The 22,688-nt window shown below is 39.2% G+C and overlaps 2 protein-coding genes across 2 annotated transcripts; both read left to right on the top strand.

The window, feature by feature from the left end:
• The first annotated feature begins 10,379 nt into the window (after positions 1-10,379).
• On the top strand, positions 10,380-15,010 carry LOC116125579 (polyadenylate-binding protein 2-like). The gene is made up of 9 exons (XM_031411282.1): positions 10,380-10,620; positions 11,137-11,255; positions 11,338-11,994; positions 12,106-12,183; positions 12,257-12,346; positions 12,844-12,981; positions 14,012-14,188; positions 14,273-14,479; positions 14,587-15,010. Exons 1-9 carry the CDS (start codon positions 10,380-10,382, stop codon positions 14,827-14,829), a joined length of 1,950 nt encoding a protein of 649 aa, XP_031267142.1. The 3' UTR covers positions 14,830-15,010.
• Positions 15,011-15,953: 943 nt separating this feature from the next.
• Positions 15,954-17,474, top strand: LOC116125654 (uncharacterized acetyltransferase At3g50280-like). Its single transcript, XM_031411376.1, has one exon. The coding sequence runs from the start codon at positions 15,992-15,994 to the stop codon at positions 17,342-17,344; it is 1,353 nt and encodes a 450-aa protein (XP_031267236.1). The 5' UTR covers positions 15,954-15,991; the 3' UTR covers positions 17,345-17,474.
• Positions 17,475-22,688: the final 5,214 nt, after the last annotated feature.

Raw genomic sequence — 22,688 nt, forward strand, 5'->3', positions numbered from 1 at the left:
TCGGCCAACTCTCTCCTCAGCCGCTCCAACTCGCTCTCGGCCTCCTTTAGACGCTGCTAGCTCTCCCGCTCAACTTTCTAAGCCGTCGCTTCTCTCTGTCGCAGATTGGGATTAGATTTCGATACATCCTATATCCTCTTCTCCTGCGACATGATGGATTTCCTTAGATGCAGGCTGCTGGTGAATGTCTGCATAACAAAATAACTTGATCAATATACGTCAACAATAAACACAGTAAAGTAAAATATCGACTCATACCTGGAAAGCACGAGAAACCTCCCAGTCAATGACTGCGACCACACCTATCTAGTTCAAACGAGTCTCGTCAACTAGGAACAGGAATGAGTGGCCAATTGACTCATAGAAGCTACGTTTGAGTAAGTTGATGCAGAAGCCCAGTCTCCTCATCCAAGACTATGGTCTTGGATAACCCAGCTCAGGCAGCAGGCTGACGACTTGGTGGAGTCGCCACCACATTCTTCGCTCTTTTCTCCTTTCTGGCTGAGGACTCCCTTTTTCCGTTTCTCCTGACGCCAAGCAATAGACTCGCTCGCACTTGGGACGGTCAACTTCTTCATTAGCTTTTCTGCAATTGCAAACTCTCCAACAGTTAGTGGATTCAGCCTCGAATTACCATACAAGGTATGATTGCAGTAGCGAGTCAACTGCACATTCCAGGTTTGCTTCAGCCAAGGGAAGGGGATACCTTGCTGGATGACTTCTACTCTGGCCTAGAGATGACTCGTCCTAAGGTTAGCTTCCTCTAGCACCACCTGCCAATCCCTTTGTGCTTTCGGAATGGCTAGAACGTTCTAGGTTTGCACGTCCAAGTTGTCACCACTTTGCTTGGCTCGGTTGAATTCAAGCTCTGCAAAGAAGAAACACAGTAACATTTTAGTAATCAAAATTCGAGATAAAGACAAAGTTTCTCACCAGTAGCTTGCCAAGCAAACAAAATGTCGCCCTAACCTCTCTCCCCGAAGACTACGTCACCCCGCATAAAAAAATACCGATCTTTCCAATTCTTGTCACTCGACTGGAGGTTAGTCACGAGGTGAGCCTGCTCGTGCCTAAGGTTCAGCAGGTATCAACCTTTATCCTTATCGTTCTCCTTTAGGAAGTATGAATAAAGCAACTTGTGTAACCCAAACATCACCTGATGCCGCACACAAAAGTCCTCCAAAGCCATTAGTAACCTTCACCCATTCTGCATAAGTTAGGACGGAGCGATCCTGAAATGGTCCAAGACCCCTCATACAAGGCGAGGGATGGGAAGCCTAAGCCCATGATGGAACCACTTTTCATAGGCGTTCACCCATCCCTTCGCTTCCCAGTCGACCCGCTCGTACGACCGAGACACCTTGATCTCAACGAAATCCAGAATATGATACATCGTCTGGATCTATCACATATCATTGTCCTTCAATAAGGGCGGATAATCTCGGCTCAATATCCCACCACTTGGCCGACTCAGCTTATCCTCTTAGCCACTACCGGTAGAGGATGAACTATCAAAATCACCAACTCCATCAGAGTCTTCCCCACTCCCCCCCCCCCCCCCCCCCCCCCCCCCCCCCCCCCCCCCCCCCCCTGTCTGTTAGACTCGCTATCACTCGAGTTAGCCCCACTAGTCCCAGGGGTAGCTACGTTCACCCCGGTTGGTATACTGACCGTAACGCCCCCATTTTCGGGCATCATCACCATGATCGGGGCATTCTCGTACTTATTCCCAACCTCTGCCTTGGGCCTACTCGAATCACTGGACCCTGGCTCTGACATTGTGCAATCTATTCACTCGCCCAAGGCGACCGACCTACTCCCTTTTCAGAACCTACACTCCCCAAAACCTAAGTGTCAAATCACCGCTTGTCCCTCACTGCCAACCGACCTACTCTCTTCAAACCTATTACTACTTGATCTTGTTCACCCCGCACTACCGACCGACCTACTTTTTTCAAACCTATTACTACTTGAACCCGCTCACCCTACACCACCGACCGACCGACTGACCTACTCCTTTCAAAACCTGTTATCACTTGATCCCACTCGCCCTGCATAACCGACCGACCCGCTCTCTTCAAAAGCTATCACTGCCTGATTCTTGCTCACCCCGAGTCATCGACTGAGTGATCCTCAAACACCAATTTTTTTTTCAAACTCAAAACTAGTCTAGCAACTTCAGCTACTCGATCTGGGAAACCGGTTGACCTAAGAAAACTCAAATTCCTAAATCTAGCTTAACCCCGCGCTTGGCTCGGTTAAGCAATCCGAGACAAGCCGAATAAGACACTAGTATAAATCGGTTCCATCTTCTTAAAACCCAGAAAAACCATCGTGAACCGACAACACACTTTTCTATTCAACCAGAATTTTAAACCTCTTCAAAACTAAACCACCTCTCCAAATTTTTCAAAAAAAAATCGATCTAATCAACTCGAAATCTTCCAGGAACTCAACACTATGAAAAAAAGAATAAAACAAACAAAAAAGGGTGCAAAAATACAATGTTTACTGTGAATGAAGCCGGAATCTACAAAAGAGAACCACTGCCATTGAAGAAAACTTGAAACGAAGGAAGAAAAAGGGAAAAAACTGAAGAAGACTGAAAAAAAACGCAAAATGAAGATGTGTCATCATCCCATCAGTTTTATGGACGAAGTCTGATAGAGTGAGACACGTGGCGGCCCCCCATTGGGTATGGGGCAGAGTGACTCTTCGTTTTCCCTCCCAAAACAAACGCAGAATCACCACCGTACACATGGATGGAATCCGCGCAAGGTAGGAAATCGCGATCCCGTGCAAGTACCATGTTGGATCGCATATCCTACCCGTCCAATCTAGCAAGTTCAAGCACACCAATTATCCACGGCAAAGCCAACACACTTTGATACTTTACCCATTCAGGAATTCCACCCAACTGGATTCAGGAATTCCACCCAACCGGACGGTCAGCTCGGAACTATCAACCCTACTTCTAGCCTCGAAACAGGCATTGGCAAAGATGAAGGGTGCCAAGATACTTGGTCTCCACGGACGGACGAGCCGATCGCGAAAGTGATATAAGCATGCATACGTCCATCCACTCGGATTCAACCAATCCGCCCAAGGCACCATAGCCATGTTGGGCCTAATGTAATCTGCTCAGCTGGAAGTACCGACTGAGGACACCTTCATGGAGTAACGCGCTCATCTACCCACTCGGTTTGACACACCAATCGGAATCACCTTTACGAGATAACCCCCTAGACAGTCACTCGGTCTGACACACCGATCAAAGTCACCTTCACGAGATAGCTCTACCATACACCCACTCACTCAGCTCTATACACCGACTGACAACACCCTTACGGGTCGACTTCACATTCCCACTCGGTTAAGGCACTAAGTGCATTCATGACCATGTCTCGCCTCCATCCGCCTGGTCTAGGGTACCAAAAACCTCACTGACTACTGACACGATCATGCTTTCAACCGGTCGACCTCGAAGGCCGACCAGATACGCCTCCAAGCAATGCCTACTCTCTAAGTTAAGCATTCCTTAACTCAGAGAGTGAGGCCAAATTGTTAGGGCCAAAAAATGTCCTCGGCCGAAATAGGGAAACACCTCTAATAAAGATGAAAGCTCAGGCCTAACCTCGATGGGGCCCAAATCAGAATTCCGCAGATGAGGCCCATTAGGTATGAATTGCAGTCATATTTTACCATCTGGACCCAGGCCTCCTGATCCTAGAACACCTTCTGGGCTTACGGTCAATTCGGAGCCCACAGTCGCCTACGAATTAACTCTTACTTGAACTCTGATAAGGAAGTCAATTACTATCCCAATTCTCCCAAGGTCCATATCGGAGGCACATTCAAACTCCCTTTCCTACTGAGATAAGGGAGCCTAAGGTTACACCATTTGAGAGGACTACCAGTACAAGGACTCCTAGTCCCACTAGGATTTGAAGACCATACAATCACTATTTAAAGAAAGGTCAGCCCTCTCACAAATGACATATACATTACACATTTAGACCCTAGAGTTCCCACTTGAGAACTTCGCATTATAGCCGTAGTTACAGTCCCCGACTAGACTTCCGATAACCTTTCCTTTCCCTAACCCTCATTATACTAGCCTCACTCAGCCTTGCTGACTTGAGCATCGGAGTGCCTATGGCGAACACCGTCCTGGTGTTTTTCGTCTGTTTCACGCAAGTTTCCTCATGTGTGCAGGTATAGCAGATCGCTAGTGGCCTCAACCTCACAGGATCAGTCCCTCTTTTTGCGAAAGTAGATTTTTGCATCTACAGCCACTATCACCATCCAACCACCACCACCTTTCACCACCATCAATATCCAGCCACCACCACCCAACACCACAAACTCAATCACAAAGCCACCCAAAACTCAACCACAATCACCATCACCACCCAGCTTCGCACCACCTCTCTTATCCAATCGCACCAACCAGCTACGTCTATGAAACCCAATCACGCAGTAGCCCTTCTCCCTGCAAAAGCAAATCCCTTGGACTTTTCTTGAACACTTGGGGGGTAGTTGTAGAAAACTTCAAAAATATCAACTTCAATCCATTAATCCACCTAAAAAAACCAATAATATGCAGCAAAAACAATCAAACACTCCAAAAAATCAACCAGAAATTAAAATTCGTCCTCAATCTCTCACAAAAATCCAACAAACAACAATTTTCCAAAACACAACTACAGCAACGGCAATTGTGGAAATGGTCGTCTGCGACGAAGCAAAATGGCTGGAAGGGCAAAGGTCAGCAGCGGAGTATCCCGATAGTAGGTGGAGGCTATTGGATTTTGGCTGCCATAAGGCCATCACGCTGTGGCCAGATGGAAGCCATCACGCTGTGGCCAAATCTGGCCACTGCATGATGGCCTTAAGGCAGCCAAATCCAGCCGCTGCGGAGCCTATTTCGAGAAGTAAGAAGAGTTAAGAAAAGGGAAGAAGAAAGAAAGTATGAGGAAGAGACGAAGAAGGGTAGGAGGAGAAAAAGAAAAGGAAGAGGCGGTAGTGGTAGGGTGATGTTAGCTGGATCTGGGAGAGAAATAAGGGAGGGAGAGGAGTAGGAAGGCTGTGGTGTGGTTTGGAATGGTGTGGGTTCAAAGACTATTTTACCCTTTCATCATTTCATTCAACATTTTTCTGTTAATTTAAGGGTGGGAAAATGGAATTTATGAAACCAGGGGTGAGAACTTGGTATTTCGCTTAACCTTGGGTGGGAACATGTCGTTTGCTCTTTTTAAAATTCTTAAACTCTTCGGGTGCGTTTGGATAGGGGGCATATAAGATAATGGGGGTAATTTTTGTTTATGTTGTAAGATTTCGGTGTTTGATTTGCAAGTAATAAAATATCATATGAATTTTTTATTGTAACTAGTGTTTACTGCTGGTAATGCGGGGGCTAATCTAATACCCTCCTCCACCCTTGGGATTAAAGCTTTACTAGGTAATTGATTTTTATACCTATTTTGCACTTAATTAAAAACCATTTTGGACACAATTGCCCTTAAATATCTACCAAATTAAATAACAATTAGCCCAGCTTCCCTGTATTTGAGAAATTAGTGAAAACACCCCAGCCACAAAAAGTATAAAAGTTAACAAAATACCCCCAACCACCCAAGACCACTGGCGATCATTACGCACCACCGTCGGCTGTCAGTGTCAGTTGTTGTAATGGTACACGGCTGGCAGGATCTGGCTAGTCTTGCGCTGTTAAGGCCTTTTCAAACCATGGATCATAGATCCATGGTCGGAAACAACCAGATCTAGCTGTTCCTATAGCCGTTGCATGGCCGCCATTTAATGGCCAAAGATCTGACCTTTTCACAGCCACATCTTTGGTCGTGAAATGGCCATAGATTTGGCTATGAAACGGCCATGAATTTGTGATCCATGGCTGAAAATGGCTTCGTCAGCGCCCAACCAACTATATATAGCCAATTGTGTGCCATTCCGTCGACTGCAAACGGCAGCTGGCAGTGATGGCTAGCTACCGGCAATGGCTTGGGGTAGGTGGGGGTGATTTTGTTATAAATTAAAGCTTTATATAGTTGGGGTGTTTTAGCACAATTTCAAATGTAGGGGGTTAAAAGAGATGATTAAAAAAAAAATTATATTAATATTTAAAAAGGAGGGCAATTTAGTAATCTATATAACATACCCACCTATTTATCCTCTCAACCAAATATATTATTCACCAATTTATTCGAACCAACCAAACACATTTTCTAAATATTCCTAGTAATCTTCAAGGTGGTCTATTTTTTCATTAATATAACATTCCCCTAAAATGAAATATTATATGATCCAAACGCCTCTTACAATTTAAAAAAATTAAATTTTAATATGTTTAATAGTAGAAAATAAAATTAATTAGAGGATATTATCTTGGTCTTTTTGGATTGGTCATATCTAATTCCCTAAAATAAAAAATAATTTTAAAATTAATCAAAACAAACAATTCATAAATTATTTTTAAAGTTGATTATTTTAAAGGTCGAACCACATCCTTCCACCCGAAGTTTGCCTTAAAGATGATTTCGTACCCAAAAAGTTTGAAAAAGACAATTAGCCACCAACCGTTAATTCTTTTCATTAATTTGGTAAATTCAAAAACAGTCAAAGGGTACGTATGTCATTTTGCCCCCTATATACAAAATAAAAAACCCTAACTCCTCCCATATTCTTTAGCTCAACGATGCACGTTAGCAAACGCTGCCATCGACATTTTGGCCACTTTTATGGCAGTTTTTTCACCCAAAACCACCTCCATCCACCCTCCTGGCCCTCCCTCACTCAAACCCACCTAATCCCAACACCGGTGCACCCATTAATCACCAAAATCTGGCCACTGTTCTTCCTCACAACTACCCATATTTGAGGTTGGATTTCAATCGATATTCATACAGGAAATCCACCATTCCACCACCATTTTAATCCCTACCATGCCTTTTTTGAAACCCAAACTACTATTCCCCACCCCCCCACACTCATCGTTTGTTGTGCACCACTCTGTCTTTGCCCGACCTTCAATTGTTTGTGAAAATTCCCCAACCAGCAAGTTGCCACTCTTTTGTTGATGATCCTAGGCTCTTTTGGAGTTGGTTGTTGGAATTCTTGTTGTTGAAGAGTTGTTTACTTGTGTGGTTTTGTGTTTTTTGGTCGTTGGCGCTCCTCAAGGCTCCCTCCTTTGACATTTTCCAGCATGCACACAACGTGCTCGATAAAAGGTCGTAATCAATGACCTCCATCCCCAGCGCGCACCAACGCAACTGTTTGTCATAGTAATTTGGCTTAGAACAACAAAACCTTAACTTTGTGATTGCTGACGAATGGTGTAGGGTTGTATATGAGCCGAGCCGAGCCAAACACCTCGATGCTCAAGTTTGGCTCGTGAAAAATATATTAAGTTCAAGCTCGAGCTCGAGCCTGGCGAGCTGTAAAAACAAGGCTTGAGATCGAGCTCGGCTCGTTCACTTTTTCTCTTTCTCTTCAAAAGATTAAGTTCTTTGCTCACACTCTTCGTATCCAAAATCAAAATCCCTTGTGCCATCAAAATTACCATACATCCATCTACCAAAATACCCAACAAAAATTTCACATCAAAATTACATCTATAATTATAAATAAAATTTGTACCCCTTAACAAACAAATCACATTCTCTCTATCCCTGAAAATTAATTTTACTGACTCAAATTCATCATAAAATTAATTCAAGAAAGCAGACCCATTTATGAAATGGCTACTCTCAATCACTCCAACATCGTAAACTTTGAATAGACATTGATTCTTCACTATTGTGAGTGAAACATTTCGGAGAAGAAAAGTTGGCTTGGAAAAGGGACGAGTGAAATAGGATTCTTCAACCAAGGTAGAAGAGCTAAAGGAAGAAGAAGGAAAGAATAAAGAAGGGGGAAGAAAAAGGAAGGAGAAAAGAAAGCAGAAGGAAAGTGTCAGCTGTTGGAGAAAGGAGATTGAAAGTGTGGCTGTTCAAGAAAAATATGTTGGGTATTGGAATTAAAACAATTTATATAAAAAATGATAAATCACGTACACCCCCCTCATACTTGAAAAACTTGCACCTCATACATGAAAATCTTACACTTATACCCTTTCAAGCCTATAAAAGTTCATGACCCTATCGAGCCAAGCACTCGGTGGCTCAGCTCAGCTCGAAAGAACACCTAAGCCTCTCGTGCTTGAGCTGAGCTCGAGCCATTTGTGAATGACTTGGCTCAGCTACACCCCTAGAATGGTGGAAGGAGAGGCTTGGGAACTTTGAGGGTTTTGGTTAGTGGAGGTCGGGGAAGCCAGAATCAGACCCGAATGAATTTTTTGTTGATTGATTATATTTTTTTAGGGCTATTTTCCCTATCGTCGGCCACCATTTCTTCCAATTATTTTTTGCCGCATGGAAAATTACCATCATATCCTTCTTTGAACGAATTTTACTAACTTATCGTAATGGTAGGGTGAAAAACTGTTTAACAGATCTTAACAGCCGGTGGGTAATTGTCATTTTCAAACTTTTGGATACGAAATTGTCTTTAGGGCAAACTTCGGGTGAGAAGATGTTATTCGGCCTATTTTAAAAGTTAACCCATAAATGACTATGAGATAACCTATAACAATCTCAAACTAAAACTTAGTCCCTTTTATGAAATCATGTTGCTCTGGTTAATAAGCTTGAATTGGTGTCTCGTAACAGTTAATTTAACTATTGAATTGGTTTTCTATTTTGAACTTGTATGTTTTCCAGATCTAAATTTTGATCAGGAAAAGATACAAAATGTGAGATTAGTTATTAACAATAATAATAATAATAATAATAAATCTTTATCACACATGACTAACTAAAAATAGACACATGATATATAATTTTTGAAAATTTAAGGAAACACTCATATGGAGAGGATAGAATTTTCTTTTCTATTTTCTTATATGTACATTACAAACATTAATTACTCAAATGTATTATTTAGAAGAGACAGTCGAAAATGCACCATTATCTTTTCTATTTTCTTATATGTACATTACAAACATTAATTACTCAAATGTATTATTTAGAAGAGACAGTCGAAGATGCACCATTATCTTTAACATTATTGATTAATAGTATTAATTGTACCGACATAATCTTGGTTGCACCTCATAAAATAACAAATATATACAGAATAAAAATCGGCATTTCTATTCAGGATGAAGGCTGGGTTAGTATGAAAGGAACATTATTGCTCGGGTTCAAGACGGATTTAAAGGCCCATTAAGCAAAGCTCAATAGGCATCACTGGTTCAGGACCGAGGCTTGAGAAACGGCATTTTCCAATATGGGCTAGGATGTGGCTTTTGATATAGGCTCTCTAATAAACATGCCCAAAGTTCGGGCTTAAATTCGGCTGCCTACATGGAGCAATCGTTCTGTTACCGTCAGGCCCATTCCATGAATGATTCTTCTTAACTTGGACTACGATTATCTTTGATTGACTGCTTCCCTTTCGGTTTTACTATTGATCGAGTCAAAACTCCCACGTACAGATAAATGATAAGTCCGCCTCTAACACAATCTTTCCATATTTATAGCATATAATTACAGTATTTTATCGGATGGTTGCACAGAAACTTGATAATGTCGACTCCTAACTCTATGAATTATAAGTTGGGGGCAATGTATTTATAATTAATTAATAATATTAATTCCGATTAATTAATACTGATTTTTTTGGGTGATTTATAAATTATAATTTCACAAATTTTAAGCACGGTAAAATAAGTGAAAAACCACAGATAACTTTGGCAGGTAGTAATTCTGAGACGTGTCGTTAGTCGGTTACTTATTCATACGTAATACCCGATTATCTCTTAACTGGAACCGTCCCAGAGAAGTGACAGCCTGACAGGTGTCTATCATCAGACAGTTCGCGTTCATTTTGAAATCAATCTAGGGTTTCTTCTAGTAACTTCGCTATATAAACCACACAGTTATACTTTAGCCGGTGCGGTGCAGTTTGTTCTGCCCTCCCGCTCAGAAACCTTAAAAAATATTTTGGTTTCTTCCTCCGTCGAATTCCGTCCGATTCCGTTCGGATCTCCGACGATCTATCCCACTTACCTTTCCCTCTCCTCTCCTATCTTCTAAAATCTCAAAAAAAAAAAAAAAACAAAAAAATCAAAAGAAGTAGACTGCAAAAATCCTCAGTTTTAGCGTTTTGTTCTCTTGAATTTAATTAGAGTCAGATTTACTGTCTTGTTATCTCTCTAGGTTTTAGCTTGAAAAGTTACCAGAGGAGAGGGAAACAAAAAAACAGAGAAAAAGCGGAAAAAGAAAAAAAGAAAAGAGAAAGAAGAATCTAGAATTTTGGCGATGGCGCAGATTCAGGTTCAGCATCAGGCACCAATATCAGGGCCGAACGGAGTGGCGGCTGGAAACCAGTTCCTTACGACGTCGCTTTATGTTGGCGATCTCGATTTTAATGTGACCGATTCGCAACTCTACGATCTGTTTAACCAGGTCGGCCAAGTCGTATCGGTCAGGGTTTGTCGGGACCTAAGCACCAGGAGATCACTTGGCTATGGTTATGTTAATTATAGCAATCCCACAGATGGTCAGTATCATAACTTTTGGTATTTTTACAATTGAACCGATTTATTGTATTGTATCTGTTAATTATTGATTAGAGTGTTGTTTGCTTGGCTTTACATTTATAAAACTCATTACGCTAGTGAATTTCTTAGTTATTATTTGCAAATCAACTTTGGATTGCTAAGCTACTTGCAAACGGCTTGGAGCAATGATTTTTAATAAGCATAGATTATGTATTTGTAGGAGCGAAGGTACTTAAACTTAGCAGCAGTACACTTATTTACATTGTTTCTGCTTATTTGTTGAATAAGTAGACAAGTAGTATTACCAACCCTATGTTAACATAATATAAATACAGTTGAAATCGGTACATTGTCACTTGAATGAAACAGTAGTATCTACTGTTGTAGGAGACACGTGCGAGGGTTTTATGATGCCTTGTAAGACAAATTATTGGTTAATTAATTTGATGGCGGCTAAGTTTTATAATGTTTCGTTTTCTGATGAAAAATGCTGTTTGATTTTTTGCTGTCTACAGCGGCAAGGGCATTGGATGTGCTGAACTTCACTCCTCTGAATAACAAGCCCATTAGGATCATGTATTCTCATCGGGATCCTAGTATCCGCAAGAGTGGTACTGGAAACATATTTATTAAGGTATGTTTTCATTCTTATTGTGGTCTGTTTCTAGTGGTGCTGTCTATTTGTTTATATCAGTGTTTGTTTATTTTGAGTGCAGAATCTGGATAAGACTATTGACCACAAAGCATTACACGAAACGTTTTCTTCATTTGGAAACATTCTTTCATGCAAGATAGCCACTGATGCTTCTGGGCAATCCAAAGGTTATGGTTTTGTTCAGTTTGACACTGAAGAAGCTGCTCAAAGTGCTATTGATAAGCTAAATGGCATGCTTATTAATGATAAACAAGTGTATGTGGGACATTTTCTTCGTAAGCATGAAAGGGATAGTTCATTGGGTAAAGCAAAATTCAATAATGTCTACGTGAAAAATCTTTCTGAAACAACAACAGATGAAGATTTGAAGAATGTTTTTGGTGAATATGGACCAATTACTAGTGCTGTTGTGATGAGGGATGGAGATGGAAAATCCAAGTGTTTTGGATTTGTCAATTTTGAAAATGCAGATGATGCTGCTAATGCTGTTGATGCTCTTAATGGCAAGAAATTTGATGATAAAGAGTGGTATGTTGGAAAAGCTCAGAAAAAATCTGAAAGAGAGCTTGAATTGAAAGGGCGATTTGAGCAAAGCATAAAGGAAACTGTAGACAAATTTCAAGGTTTGAATTTGTATGTTAAGAACTTGGATGATAGTATTGATGATGAAAAACTGAAGGAATTGTTCACAGAGTTTGGCACAATTACTTCCTGCAAGGTTTGTGATTATGTTTTTTGAAATATATATTTTTTTAAATCAGTAGCACTTATTCAATGTCCGTTTTCTTGGTGGCGTGCAATAAAATTTTTACATTTCTATCTTTTATAGGTTATGCGTGATCCAAGTGGAATCAGTAAAGGCTCTGGATTCGTGGCATTTACAACTCCTGAAGAAGCATCTCGAGCGGTAAGTCTGAATTATTTATATGTAATTATTGTCTGAGCAAAACTTTATATCCATTTTCATTATTTGCCAACAGCTGGCAGAGATGAATGGTAAAATGGTTGTTAGCAAGCCACTTTATGTTGCACTTGCACAGAGGAAAGAAGAGAGAAGAGCAAGGCTTCAGGTATCTTTAGTATTCTCCATTTTTTTATCATTTAGCTTTAAGAAAGAGAGTCTCTGTAGCAAATATGAATTCTGCTTTGATACAGTTTAAACCTGTGCTTTTTGTTTAGAATCAAGCCTTCTGTTTTCGAATATAAGTGTTCTTTTGTACAATTTCTGTTGTGGTAGGAGTTTTTCTTTTGTTGTGTAATACTGCAGCATAATTTAAGCTGATTTGCTGCCAATTCATCTTTAGGTTTATTTGGGTGCTGTTTGAAATTGGTACTTGGTTTAATCAAAATTAATATAGTTTTAATCAATTACATTTTAAAATTGTTTATTTGTGTATTTTACGATGTAGTTTATGTGAAATTGTAGCCACAATAGTTTTTATACCACTTTATTATGTGGTATATGTCTTGTACAGAATGTTTGGATTGCTTGTGTATAAGCATTCCTGGGTTTTTGGTCATGTAGTTTTATGCAATAATTTTTCCATTTTGTATTTCTTTTTGGCAGGTTCAATTTTCACAAATGAGACCAGTTGCTATGGCCCCCTCTGTTGCACCTCGTATGCCAATGTACCCTCCTGGTGCACCAGGCCTTGGCCAACAATTTTTATATGGCCAAGGACCACCAGCCATGATGCCTCCACAGGTATTCGACCTGTCTATCATTTAACCAATCTGACTACCATACTCATAATTACTGTTGACTTTTTTTACCTTATATTGAACATAAGGAAATATATGGCACATGTCTAAAGTTTTTGCTTCTCCCATGAATCTAATGTGCACTGTGTGGGGAATTAGTTGTATGATAGGAATTTTTGCCCTAGAGCCATAGTTTCCATATTTTACTTGTTTCTTTACTTTTCATACTTTTTTGTCTTTTCTGATACAGCATTGTTGAGTCACCTCGTTTCTGTTATTGGTATGATCTACTTGGCCCAACCATAAATGGTTGGAAGATGATTCTATTCTATGCTCTCCCTTTTCTATTTATGTCTTCTAATTTATCAGTTGTGCCTTACACGGACTATCTGCCAATGTATTCAGTTGTTCTTTTCAAAAACATTTCCCCTTCAACATGCTGTCGGTAACTCTCCCAAACATTATTCTATGATGTTGAAAGCTGGAAGACAAATAATTTGTCTAATAATAAATAAGGCACATATGGTTCTTATCTTATGGCCGTTGTTTCAGGAAGACTGTTTGGAAGAAAAATAACCCATCTAAACCTTCCCTTGTAGCTCAGCTATTTCTAATGCCAAACTGACCTGCGGATCAAGTGGTTTTGATGATTTCCTTAAAACGCCTTTTGAGGGTGTATCAGACACTTGCAAAAGTTTGATGCAATAACTCATTATTTCTAGTTCCATATGCTGTCTTCTTTTTTCAAGTGAATCAAACTCTGTTGTGAATCTAATTTATGGGCTTTATGGTAAATCTGGCATTTCTCTCATGCCAATCTATTGGTCTGTTGAAGAATTAAATAAATTTAAATGATCATTGGTCAAATGTTAGGGATTGATTATTTATTCTATATGGTTGAATTATTTTAGTATCAGGGTTACAGCACCTTGTAGTTAGATTGGCTGAATATGTTTTTTTCTTTTTTTTTTTTTCCGTTTTTTAACATTCTGTCTCATGATCTAGACATTTTTATCCTAAATGTTCCATTTTAGGCTGGATTTGGTTATCAGCAGCAACTTGTTCCTGGAATGAGGCCTGGTGGGGCTCCAATGCCAAATTTCTTTGTTCCAGTGGTTCAGCAGGGTCAGCAAGGCCAGCGACCTGGAGGGCGACGTGGGGTCGGTCCTGTGCAACAGCCCCAGCAGCCACTACCTGTGATGCAGCAGCAGGTCTGTTTAAATTCTTTTTATGGATTTTTATTTTTAGTGATTTGTAGTTTGCATAAGTTTTCAAATATAATTTGCTTGTTCCAGATGCTTCCTAGAGGACGAATGTATCGATACCCACCTGGCCGTAACATGCCAGAAGTTCCAATGCCTGGTGTTGCTGGAGGTATGCTTCCTGTTCCATATGACATGGGTGGGGGCATGCCCATGCGAGATGCTGCTGCTGGACAACCTATGCCAATTACAGCATTGTCTACTGCCCTTGCAAATGCATCACCAGAGCAGCAGAGAACGGTAAGTTGATGTTTATGTATCTTTATATCTGTTTACATATGTGCTCTTCTGTTACTACTTTTGACTTGGGGGTGAAGATTTTTACAACATTGTTGGTTTATGGACAGTTGCTGGGTGAAAGCTTATACCCTCTTGTGGAACAGCTGGAAAGGGATGCGGCAGCTAAAGTTACAGGTATGCTTCTGGAGATGGACCAGACTGAGGTCTTGCATCTTCTTGAGTCACCGGAGGCATTGAAGGCGAAAGTAGCAGAGGCCATGGAGGTACTGAGGAGTGTTGCTGCACAGCAGGCTAACAGCCCATCGGATCAACTGGCCTCTTTGTCATTGAATGATAATCTTGTTTCTTAAGTTTTTTGGTGTGATTGAAACTAAGTCCGGTTTTTGGTACGTTATGTAGGTTTATGACGTTTGAACTCAGCTATGTTCTGTTTTTGTCATGTAGAATTCGTAGTTTGCTAGAACTTGACATGCTGCTATGTTGACTGGTTTGCATTATCTTAATCTATTGGTACTTATGTTTTTGGTTATATTTATTATGGTATTATTGCATTTTTTTTTTTTCGAATGGACCTTCAACAACGTATCCGGACCTTGATTTCAAGTTCTATCAAACTATTAAAGTTTGTATCTATGTCATAATTGATGTGACAACATTTTAACATTTATTTGAAACTTAGATAATTGAACAAGAAAATTTATTCGACAACTTTTCTGTGGTAACATTTTTTTGAGAATAAGATGATAGAATAAGGAAATTAATTTCATAATTCTGCTCTATGTATTGGAATATAAACTTGTGATTTCAACTGGGTTACAGCTACGGTTAAGTCATAAGTGTAATTGGTCTTTGAATTCTTCGCCAACAACTCAATTTTGACCATTTCACCACTCTCGGTTGGTGAATTTTCTTAATAATTTTGAATTGACTGTTAGAATTAATCCTCCACCTGCCAAATAAAATATTTCTAATTTTCTTATTAAACAAGAAAACATAAATTAATAAATTCCTTTGATTATTTCAAGTTCCACTCCGGGGATTAGGCGATAAGTCACAATCAAGAGAAGGGAATAAATTTTTTTTATTGTTAAATAGTGAAGTTTCCAAGAAATAAGATGAATAAAAACACAGAATTTGTCTGTCTTTTAAGGCGGCCCTGCACCTGTTACTCCTTGGTAACAAAGAAACCAACTGAAATTGCATGCCGGCTACTTTTCAAATTCAGAGTATACACCTATCGAAGCTATGATCAATTCAAGTGTTCTATATACTCTAACCTTTATTAAGGTTTTATCTAATATCTACCCTCCTTACCCCAGTGGAATGATGAATTAAATATTAAACAAAAAGAAAACAAATTAACGAGGAATGGTATTAAACAAATAAAATAAATGAAGACTAGACGAGGTCAACCTTGACTTACTGTTATTTATACTACCAAAGCAGGAGGGACAATTTAGAAAGCAAAAGAGCCACTTTAGGTTGTTGAGCAGGCGAAAAAACTCTGCAAAAATGGATCTCATTACTGTTAAACACATTTCAGAATGCTTTGTCAAACCACAATATGTTTCAGAAGACATGAAGGAGCCTTGTTATTTGACACCATGGGATCTTGCCATGATCTCTGTTCAGTATATCCAGAAAGGTCTTCTCTTCACCAAACCACCAGAAGCATACGCTCAAGAAAATTTTATCAGTACTCTCCTTGATAAGCTTAAGCACTCCCTTTCTGTCACCCTCGTTCATTACTACCCTCTTGCTGGCCGATTTAAGACAGTAACTACCCAAAACCCACCTTCTTATGTGGTCTTTGTAGACTGCAATGACAGCCCCGGAGCTAAATTTATTCACGCATCTTTAGACTTGTCAATCTCTGACATCCTTTCACCCACTTATGTACCAGTGGTGGTTCAATCATTCTTTGACCATGATAGAGCTATCAACCATGATGGTCACACCACATCTTTGCTATCAATTCAAGTAACAGAAATGGTGGATGGCATCTTTATAGGTTGTTCCATGAACCATAGCTTAGGTGATGGAAACTCTTTCTGGAATTTCTTCAACGCATGGTCTGAGATCTTTCAAGGACAAGGCAAGATTAGTAAGTCTCCCTCAAATTTACCCATAATCAAGCGCTGGTTTCCAGATGGTCATGATCCAATTATCAACCTTCCATACACTCGTCATGATGAGTTCATCAGCAGATTCGAATCCCCACAACTTCTAGAGAGAGTTTTTCACTTTTCATTAGAATCAATAGCTAAAATCAAAGCTAGGGCCAATGACGAGGCAAAAACCAAAAAAATCTCTTCCTATCAATCCTTATCTGCACTTATGTGGAGGTCCATAACTCGGACACGAAATCTACCACACGAGCAAACAACCAGCTGCAGGTTAGCCGCCAATAACAGATCAAGACTGGAACCACCATTGTCGGAGTATTACTTTGGAAATTCAATTCAAGCACTGAGAGGGGTTACGACGGCTGGTGAGCTGCTTGAACATGATCTTGGATGGGCAGCTTGGAAGTTGCACGAGGCGGTGGTTAGCCACAGTGATAAAGCGATACGTGAGTGGCTTGAAGCATGGAGGCAGTGTCCGTTCATATACCAGGTGGACAGGTTCTTCGATCCATATAGCATAATGATGGGGAGTTCACCTAGGTTCAACAAGTACGGTTCTGAGTTTGGGATGGGTAAAGCAGTGGCACTTCGCAGTGGCTATGCGCACAAGTTTGATGGGAAAGTTTCAGCATATCCGGGGCATGAGGGAGGCGGAAGCATTGATTTGGAGGTATGTCTTCCATCAAATTCCATGAGAGCTCTTGAAGCTGATCAAGAATTCATGGAAGCTACTTCTTGATCCAATCAGTTAAAATTACTTTCCTTCATGTGTGGTGATCAATTTCATTTTACCTTAGTTTGAATAAGAAATACAAGCAATAATATTGTTGAATGTTGAGTGCCATTGAAACAAGCTGTTTAGTTTTCAATATCCGTTGTCAATCTTCGTATATTATTCAAATTAAATAGAAAGCAGACCACGCATCCATGTCTTCGACGTCATTTGAGAAACCAAAATAGCTTGCAAAAATAATGTACATTACAAAGTCACTCCTTAAATTCACTTTATTCCTTTGTTAGAACCAGATGCACCCTGCGCAACGAGAGCGTCTTCATTATAAGTTGAACAATGAAATTTTGTTTTCTACTATTGCAACAATTGCAATCTACCACATATTTTCTTCATGTCACAGCAGAAAATGCTTTTATTGATATTTTATTCTTCATTTTTTGTATTTGAAACTTAGACAGTAATTAAAACTGTATTATTGTAGCTCAAATTTGTGACACAAATTCATAACAATTATGGTAAATCAATGACTTAAATATTGTTTAGTTGATATTAAAAAGGCCCTACAAACTCGTACCAAGAAATTACTTGACATAAATCTTCTTTACAATCCAGATTTTGCTTAATAGGACTCTTCCAAAAAAACCCAGAATTTAGTTTATAATGGATCAAGAGCTAAGAATTTTTGTTACAAACTTGACTTGCTGCCTTTGTGGCAAGATGCTTTGTAATCATTTGTTTGATTCATTGCTTAAGAGAACGATGGGTTCATTTAGTGTCTAAAATAAGGATCAATTGGCTGCATTTGTAGCAAGATGTGTTTAGCCCAAATGGTCAAGTTCATTGCTGGGAGAAAACATGCATTTCAGCTAAAAGTCTTAAATTTTAGTTTATTTACTCTTGCCACGCCTTTGTGGCTGGATGTTTAGTTGGTTTATATTGAGTTATCAAGTTCATTGCTTGGACCAATTGTGGCTGCCTGGATTTTTGAAGTCATGTAGAAATTGGTTGTTGAATATAGTTTTTTCTGTTTTTGGAAAACTTGCTTTTTTATAATAGATATTTGTCTCCTTGAGTCCACTTACCCTTGGTTTGCCAGTGCGGCCAGGATGCCTGGTTGGTTTTTAACCAATTGTTTCAGTCTTTGCTTTAGAGAATGATGGGGCTACATAGTGGCAACATTTGAATTTTTGAAGTCTTATAGTAGGAAATTAGTTGCATACAGTTGGATTGGTTATTGAAAAATCTGTTTGTTGCATAATTAAGAATTGTACCATTTTCCCTTTTTGGAGGATGCTTGGTCAATTTATAAACATTTGTTTGATTCATTGCTTAAGATAGCAAAGGGACTATTTATTATCCAAAAAGTAAGATCGACTAGTTGGCTAGAAAATATAGGAGAACAAAAGAAGCAATATTTGGAATTTTCAAGTGTCACAAAAAATTACAGAAATTTGTGAACACTTTGCTGGTATAATTAAATATTAGTCTCATGATTTTTAAAAGACACACACTGACACATATCCTTTTGATTATGAATTTATTTACCCTTGGTTTGCTTTTGTGCGAAGATACATGGCTGGTTTGTAGCAAGTTGTCCCGTTCTTGTCTTTGTGAAGACATGATTTACCCTTTGCTTTGCCTTAGTGACCAGACGTTGCTCTTTTAAATTTTGAATTTATTTTAACTTTGGCAAGATGTTTGAGTAGTTTATGACCGATTGTCAGCTTCATTGTTTGGATAAGACATGCAATGTTCCCTTCATCTAAGATTTTGAGTTTTTTTCCTCTCGGCTTGCCTTTGTGGCAACATGTTTGTTGGGGCTATTTGATGTCCAAAAGGTGAACCAGATTGGGTGCTCAGTCTTGTAGGCCAATGAGTTGAAAATATTTTCTTTTTGGTTGGGATAAAAGTAAGTATTCGTTGAACCACTAAGTTTTTCAGAAGAAATGAAGCAGCCTTATTATTTGACACCATGGGATCTTTCATCTTTCCATTCTGTCTTTACAAAACCAGTGAAACCAGAAGCAGCAGATAATCAAGAAGACTTTAAGATGATTCTGCTGGATAAGCTTATACCTCCATAGGTTGTTCAATGAACCATAGCTCGATTGATGGAACCGCTTTTTTGAATTTCTTTAATGCATAGTATAAGAGCTTTCAAGCACAAGGAAATTAATTAATCAACCTTCCGTTCTTCCACGTCACTGCAGAATTCCAGAGTCCATATTAAAATCAAATCCAAGGCAAATGTAGAGGCCAACACTACCAAAATTTCCTTATTCCAGTCCTTGTTCACATTTGTCTCCTCACACAATCCTCACATGATCAAACAAGCAGATGCATACGTGACGACCGTCAATGACATACCATTAAAACTGGAAACACCTTTGTCTCCGTTACTGTTCAATTTGTGGAAGGGGTAGTTGAATCAGGCCCCTGTTAAGCATACCGAAAAGGTGGTACGAAAATCGCTTGAGGAACGGTGGCAGTCTTCCTCTATATACCCGCTGTGTAGTTGCTTTGATTCATATAGTTTACTACATTACAGAGGATTTTGGTTCGTTTTCTTTTATGATTTCCTTTGTGAGTTCGAGTTTGTTTTCTTTAGAAAAAGATATTAAAATGAGAATATAATCAGTTAATTAGCAACAAAGTTGATAGTAATATTGCAGCATAGATGAAGATGCCTCTTCATGCCATCACTCTCAAGTCTCAACTAGTCCTCCGGTAATATTAATGCTACTGACGATATTGATGCTAGTGACGATATCGATCGTGACCTTGGTACGGAGCTGGAGCTTCTAACTATGATGAATGTGCTAACTATCGATATGATGTCGGAAATAGACCGATTTTATATCACCCTTCAATTCGAATTAGCAAAAGCAATGTCTCCTTGCATAATATGGATTCCAAACATTCATGATCTGGATGTGAATGAGTCGAATTACTTATCCCTCGGTCTATTAGTGAACTATCTCTCCAGGGATTGTGAAAGATGTTCTACTAGAAATATTCTTGTTATTACTTCGACTCATATTCCCCAAAAAGTGGATCCTACTCTAATAGCCCTGAATAAATTAAATACATGCATTAAGATAAGAAGACTTCTTATTCCACAACAACGAAAGCACTTTTTCACTTTTTCATATACTAGGGGATTTCACTTGGAAAAGAAAATGTTCCATACTAATGGATTCGGGTCCCTAACCATAGGTTCCAGTGCACGAGATCTTGTAGCACTTACCAATGAGGTCCTATCGATTAGTATTACACAGAAGAAATCAATTATAGACACTAATACAATTCGATCCGCTCTTCATAGACACACTTGGGATTTGCGATCGCAAGTCAGATCGGTTCAGGATCATGGGATTTGAGATATTGGTAAGGGGAGTACCTAGTCTATTCAATGCTAGGCATAATGAGTATAAGGACCTACAAAATGCTCTTTTTGTCTTATGAACCTTGATTCGTTAATCAGGATGATAGAGACTCTATTTAACTTATGTTGATCTAGGCCAGAAGCAGACCTACGTTAAGATAACCTTTCTTTAAAAGACTTTGGTAATGCTCCTATATCATAATCCACCGATGACAGGATAAACCTTAATAACTACTTTTATTATCAATTAAGAGAAATTGAATTTAAAATCTCTTGAGTAATATATCTAAGAGTCTCTATCGTATCATTTGATCATGACGATGGGTGGTTACCTATATTATATTTTGATAAGATTTAATTTTGATCTAATTTTGTAGTATTCATTTATCGGAGAAAGAAAAGTCTCTAATCTGCAAGTAGCTACACTTGAATTCTAGGCCGTNATCATTAAATAAATGGTAAAACCTCAACATACGCATGTTAATATGTAACATTCAAAAATTAGGAAAAAAATAAAAACAAAAGTAAAATGAAAGGGAGAACGACTTACACATATCCAAGGTTTGCCTTAACGACAAAGTGGTACTCAAAAGGTTTTAAAATGACAAATAGGTACATTTCGTCATGTGCTGTTAGTGATTTCTGTTTGATAATCGTGAAAAGACTAGAATGCCCTTGAAAGTTTGATATTTTAGATTTTTATAAATTTCTAAAAAACCCCCTAGGTTTGCTAATTTAACTAAACACCCAAACATTAAAAATTTTGTAAACTAACAAAAACACTCCCACCACCCGCAGTGCCAGATTCCGGCCACCACCGTCAGAATCTGGCCGAGAAATTGCGTTACAACACAGACCCGTCGGATCTATATCGTAACGCGTCGATCTGGCTTTTTTCGACCAAATCTGCCACGGATCTGACCGAAAAAGGTCAGATCTACGTCCAAATCTGGCCGTCGAGAGTTTTGTGGCCTCGACGACCAGATTTGGCAATACATTTGGTCTTTTCTGGCCAGATCCGTCATGGACCTAATCGGAAAAGGCCAGATCGACGCATTACGACACAGATCTGATTGGTCTGTGTCGTAACGCAATTTTTCGACCAGGCTAGAATCTGGCACTGCAGGTGATGGGGGTGTTTTTATTATTTTATAAAATTTTTATATTTTAAGGTGTTTAGTTAAATTAGCAAACTTAGAGGAGGTTTTTTTAGATATTTTTAAATTTATAAAAAACTAAAATATCAAACTTTCAAAGGCATTTTAATCTTTTCACTATTATCAAACGAAAATCACTAACAGCACATGACGAAAAGTACCTATTTATCGTTTCAAAACTTTTCAAATATCACTTTGTCGTTACGGCAAACCTTGGGTATGTATAAGTTCGTTCAGCCTAAAATGAAATGAGAAACATAACACTACAAATATATGATACTGAGAAATTGCCCCATACCAACCGATAATGGCTACCGGTGCGGTTGGTATGTATCAATTTTAGAAATGCCCGAAACCAACCGATAGGGGTTATCGATTGATGTCGTGCAATCAAGCTACTGTAAAAGCGTACGATAACACCCTATCGGTCGGTTTCCATATTCACAAACAAACCCACAGAATTCAACGGACAGACGTATCCTCATCATTTTTGTGCGTTTTTTACCGTCAAGACAAATCGAGCCATTCATGGCCACAATCGCCGGATTAACACCATCACTGGAACCATTCAAATCAACCCATCCGAAACCCAAATACCCAAGTTTAAATAAATCTTACTAAAATTCACTGAATCTGAAACCACAACCACTATATTGCAAATGAATGTAACGAAAGTGAAGTCGTGAAATCCAAAAACCATTACCTTCCAATCGGCTAAGTCATACTGTCACTTTGTTTCGCAAGAAAAGGAAACTCGACGCCCACCACTTCTCTCCAGCAACCGAATCATGCCTTATATGCTTAATTC

Source organism: Pistacia vera, unplaced genomic scaffold, assembly GCF_008641045.1.
Source record: "Pistacia vera cultivar Batoury unplaced genomic scaffold, PisVer_v2 Contig169, whole genome shotgun sequence".
NCBI lineage: Eukaryota > Viridiplantae > Streptophyta > Magnoliopsida > Sapindales > Anacardiaceae > Pistacia > Pistacia vera.

Coding starts and splice junctions, on each gene's coding strand:
- LOC116125579 (XM_031411282.1), top strand. CDS start 10,380: ATGGCGCAGATTCAGGTTCAGCATCAGGCACCAATATCAGGGCCGAAC. Junction 10,621..11,136: donor TTATAGCAATCCCACAGATG/GTCAGTATCATA, acceptor TGCTGTCTACAG/CGGCAAGGGCATTGGATGTG. Junction 14,189..14,272: donor TACCTGTGATGCAGCAGCAG/GTCTGTTTAAAT, acceptor TGCTTGTTCCAG/ATGCTTCCTAGAGGACGAAT.
- LOC116125654 (XM_031411376.1), top strand. CDS start 15,992: ATGGATCTCATTACTGTTAAACACATTTCAGAATGCTTTGTCAAACCA.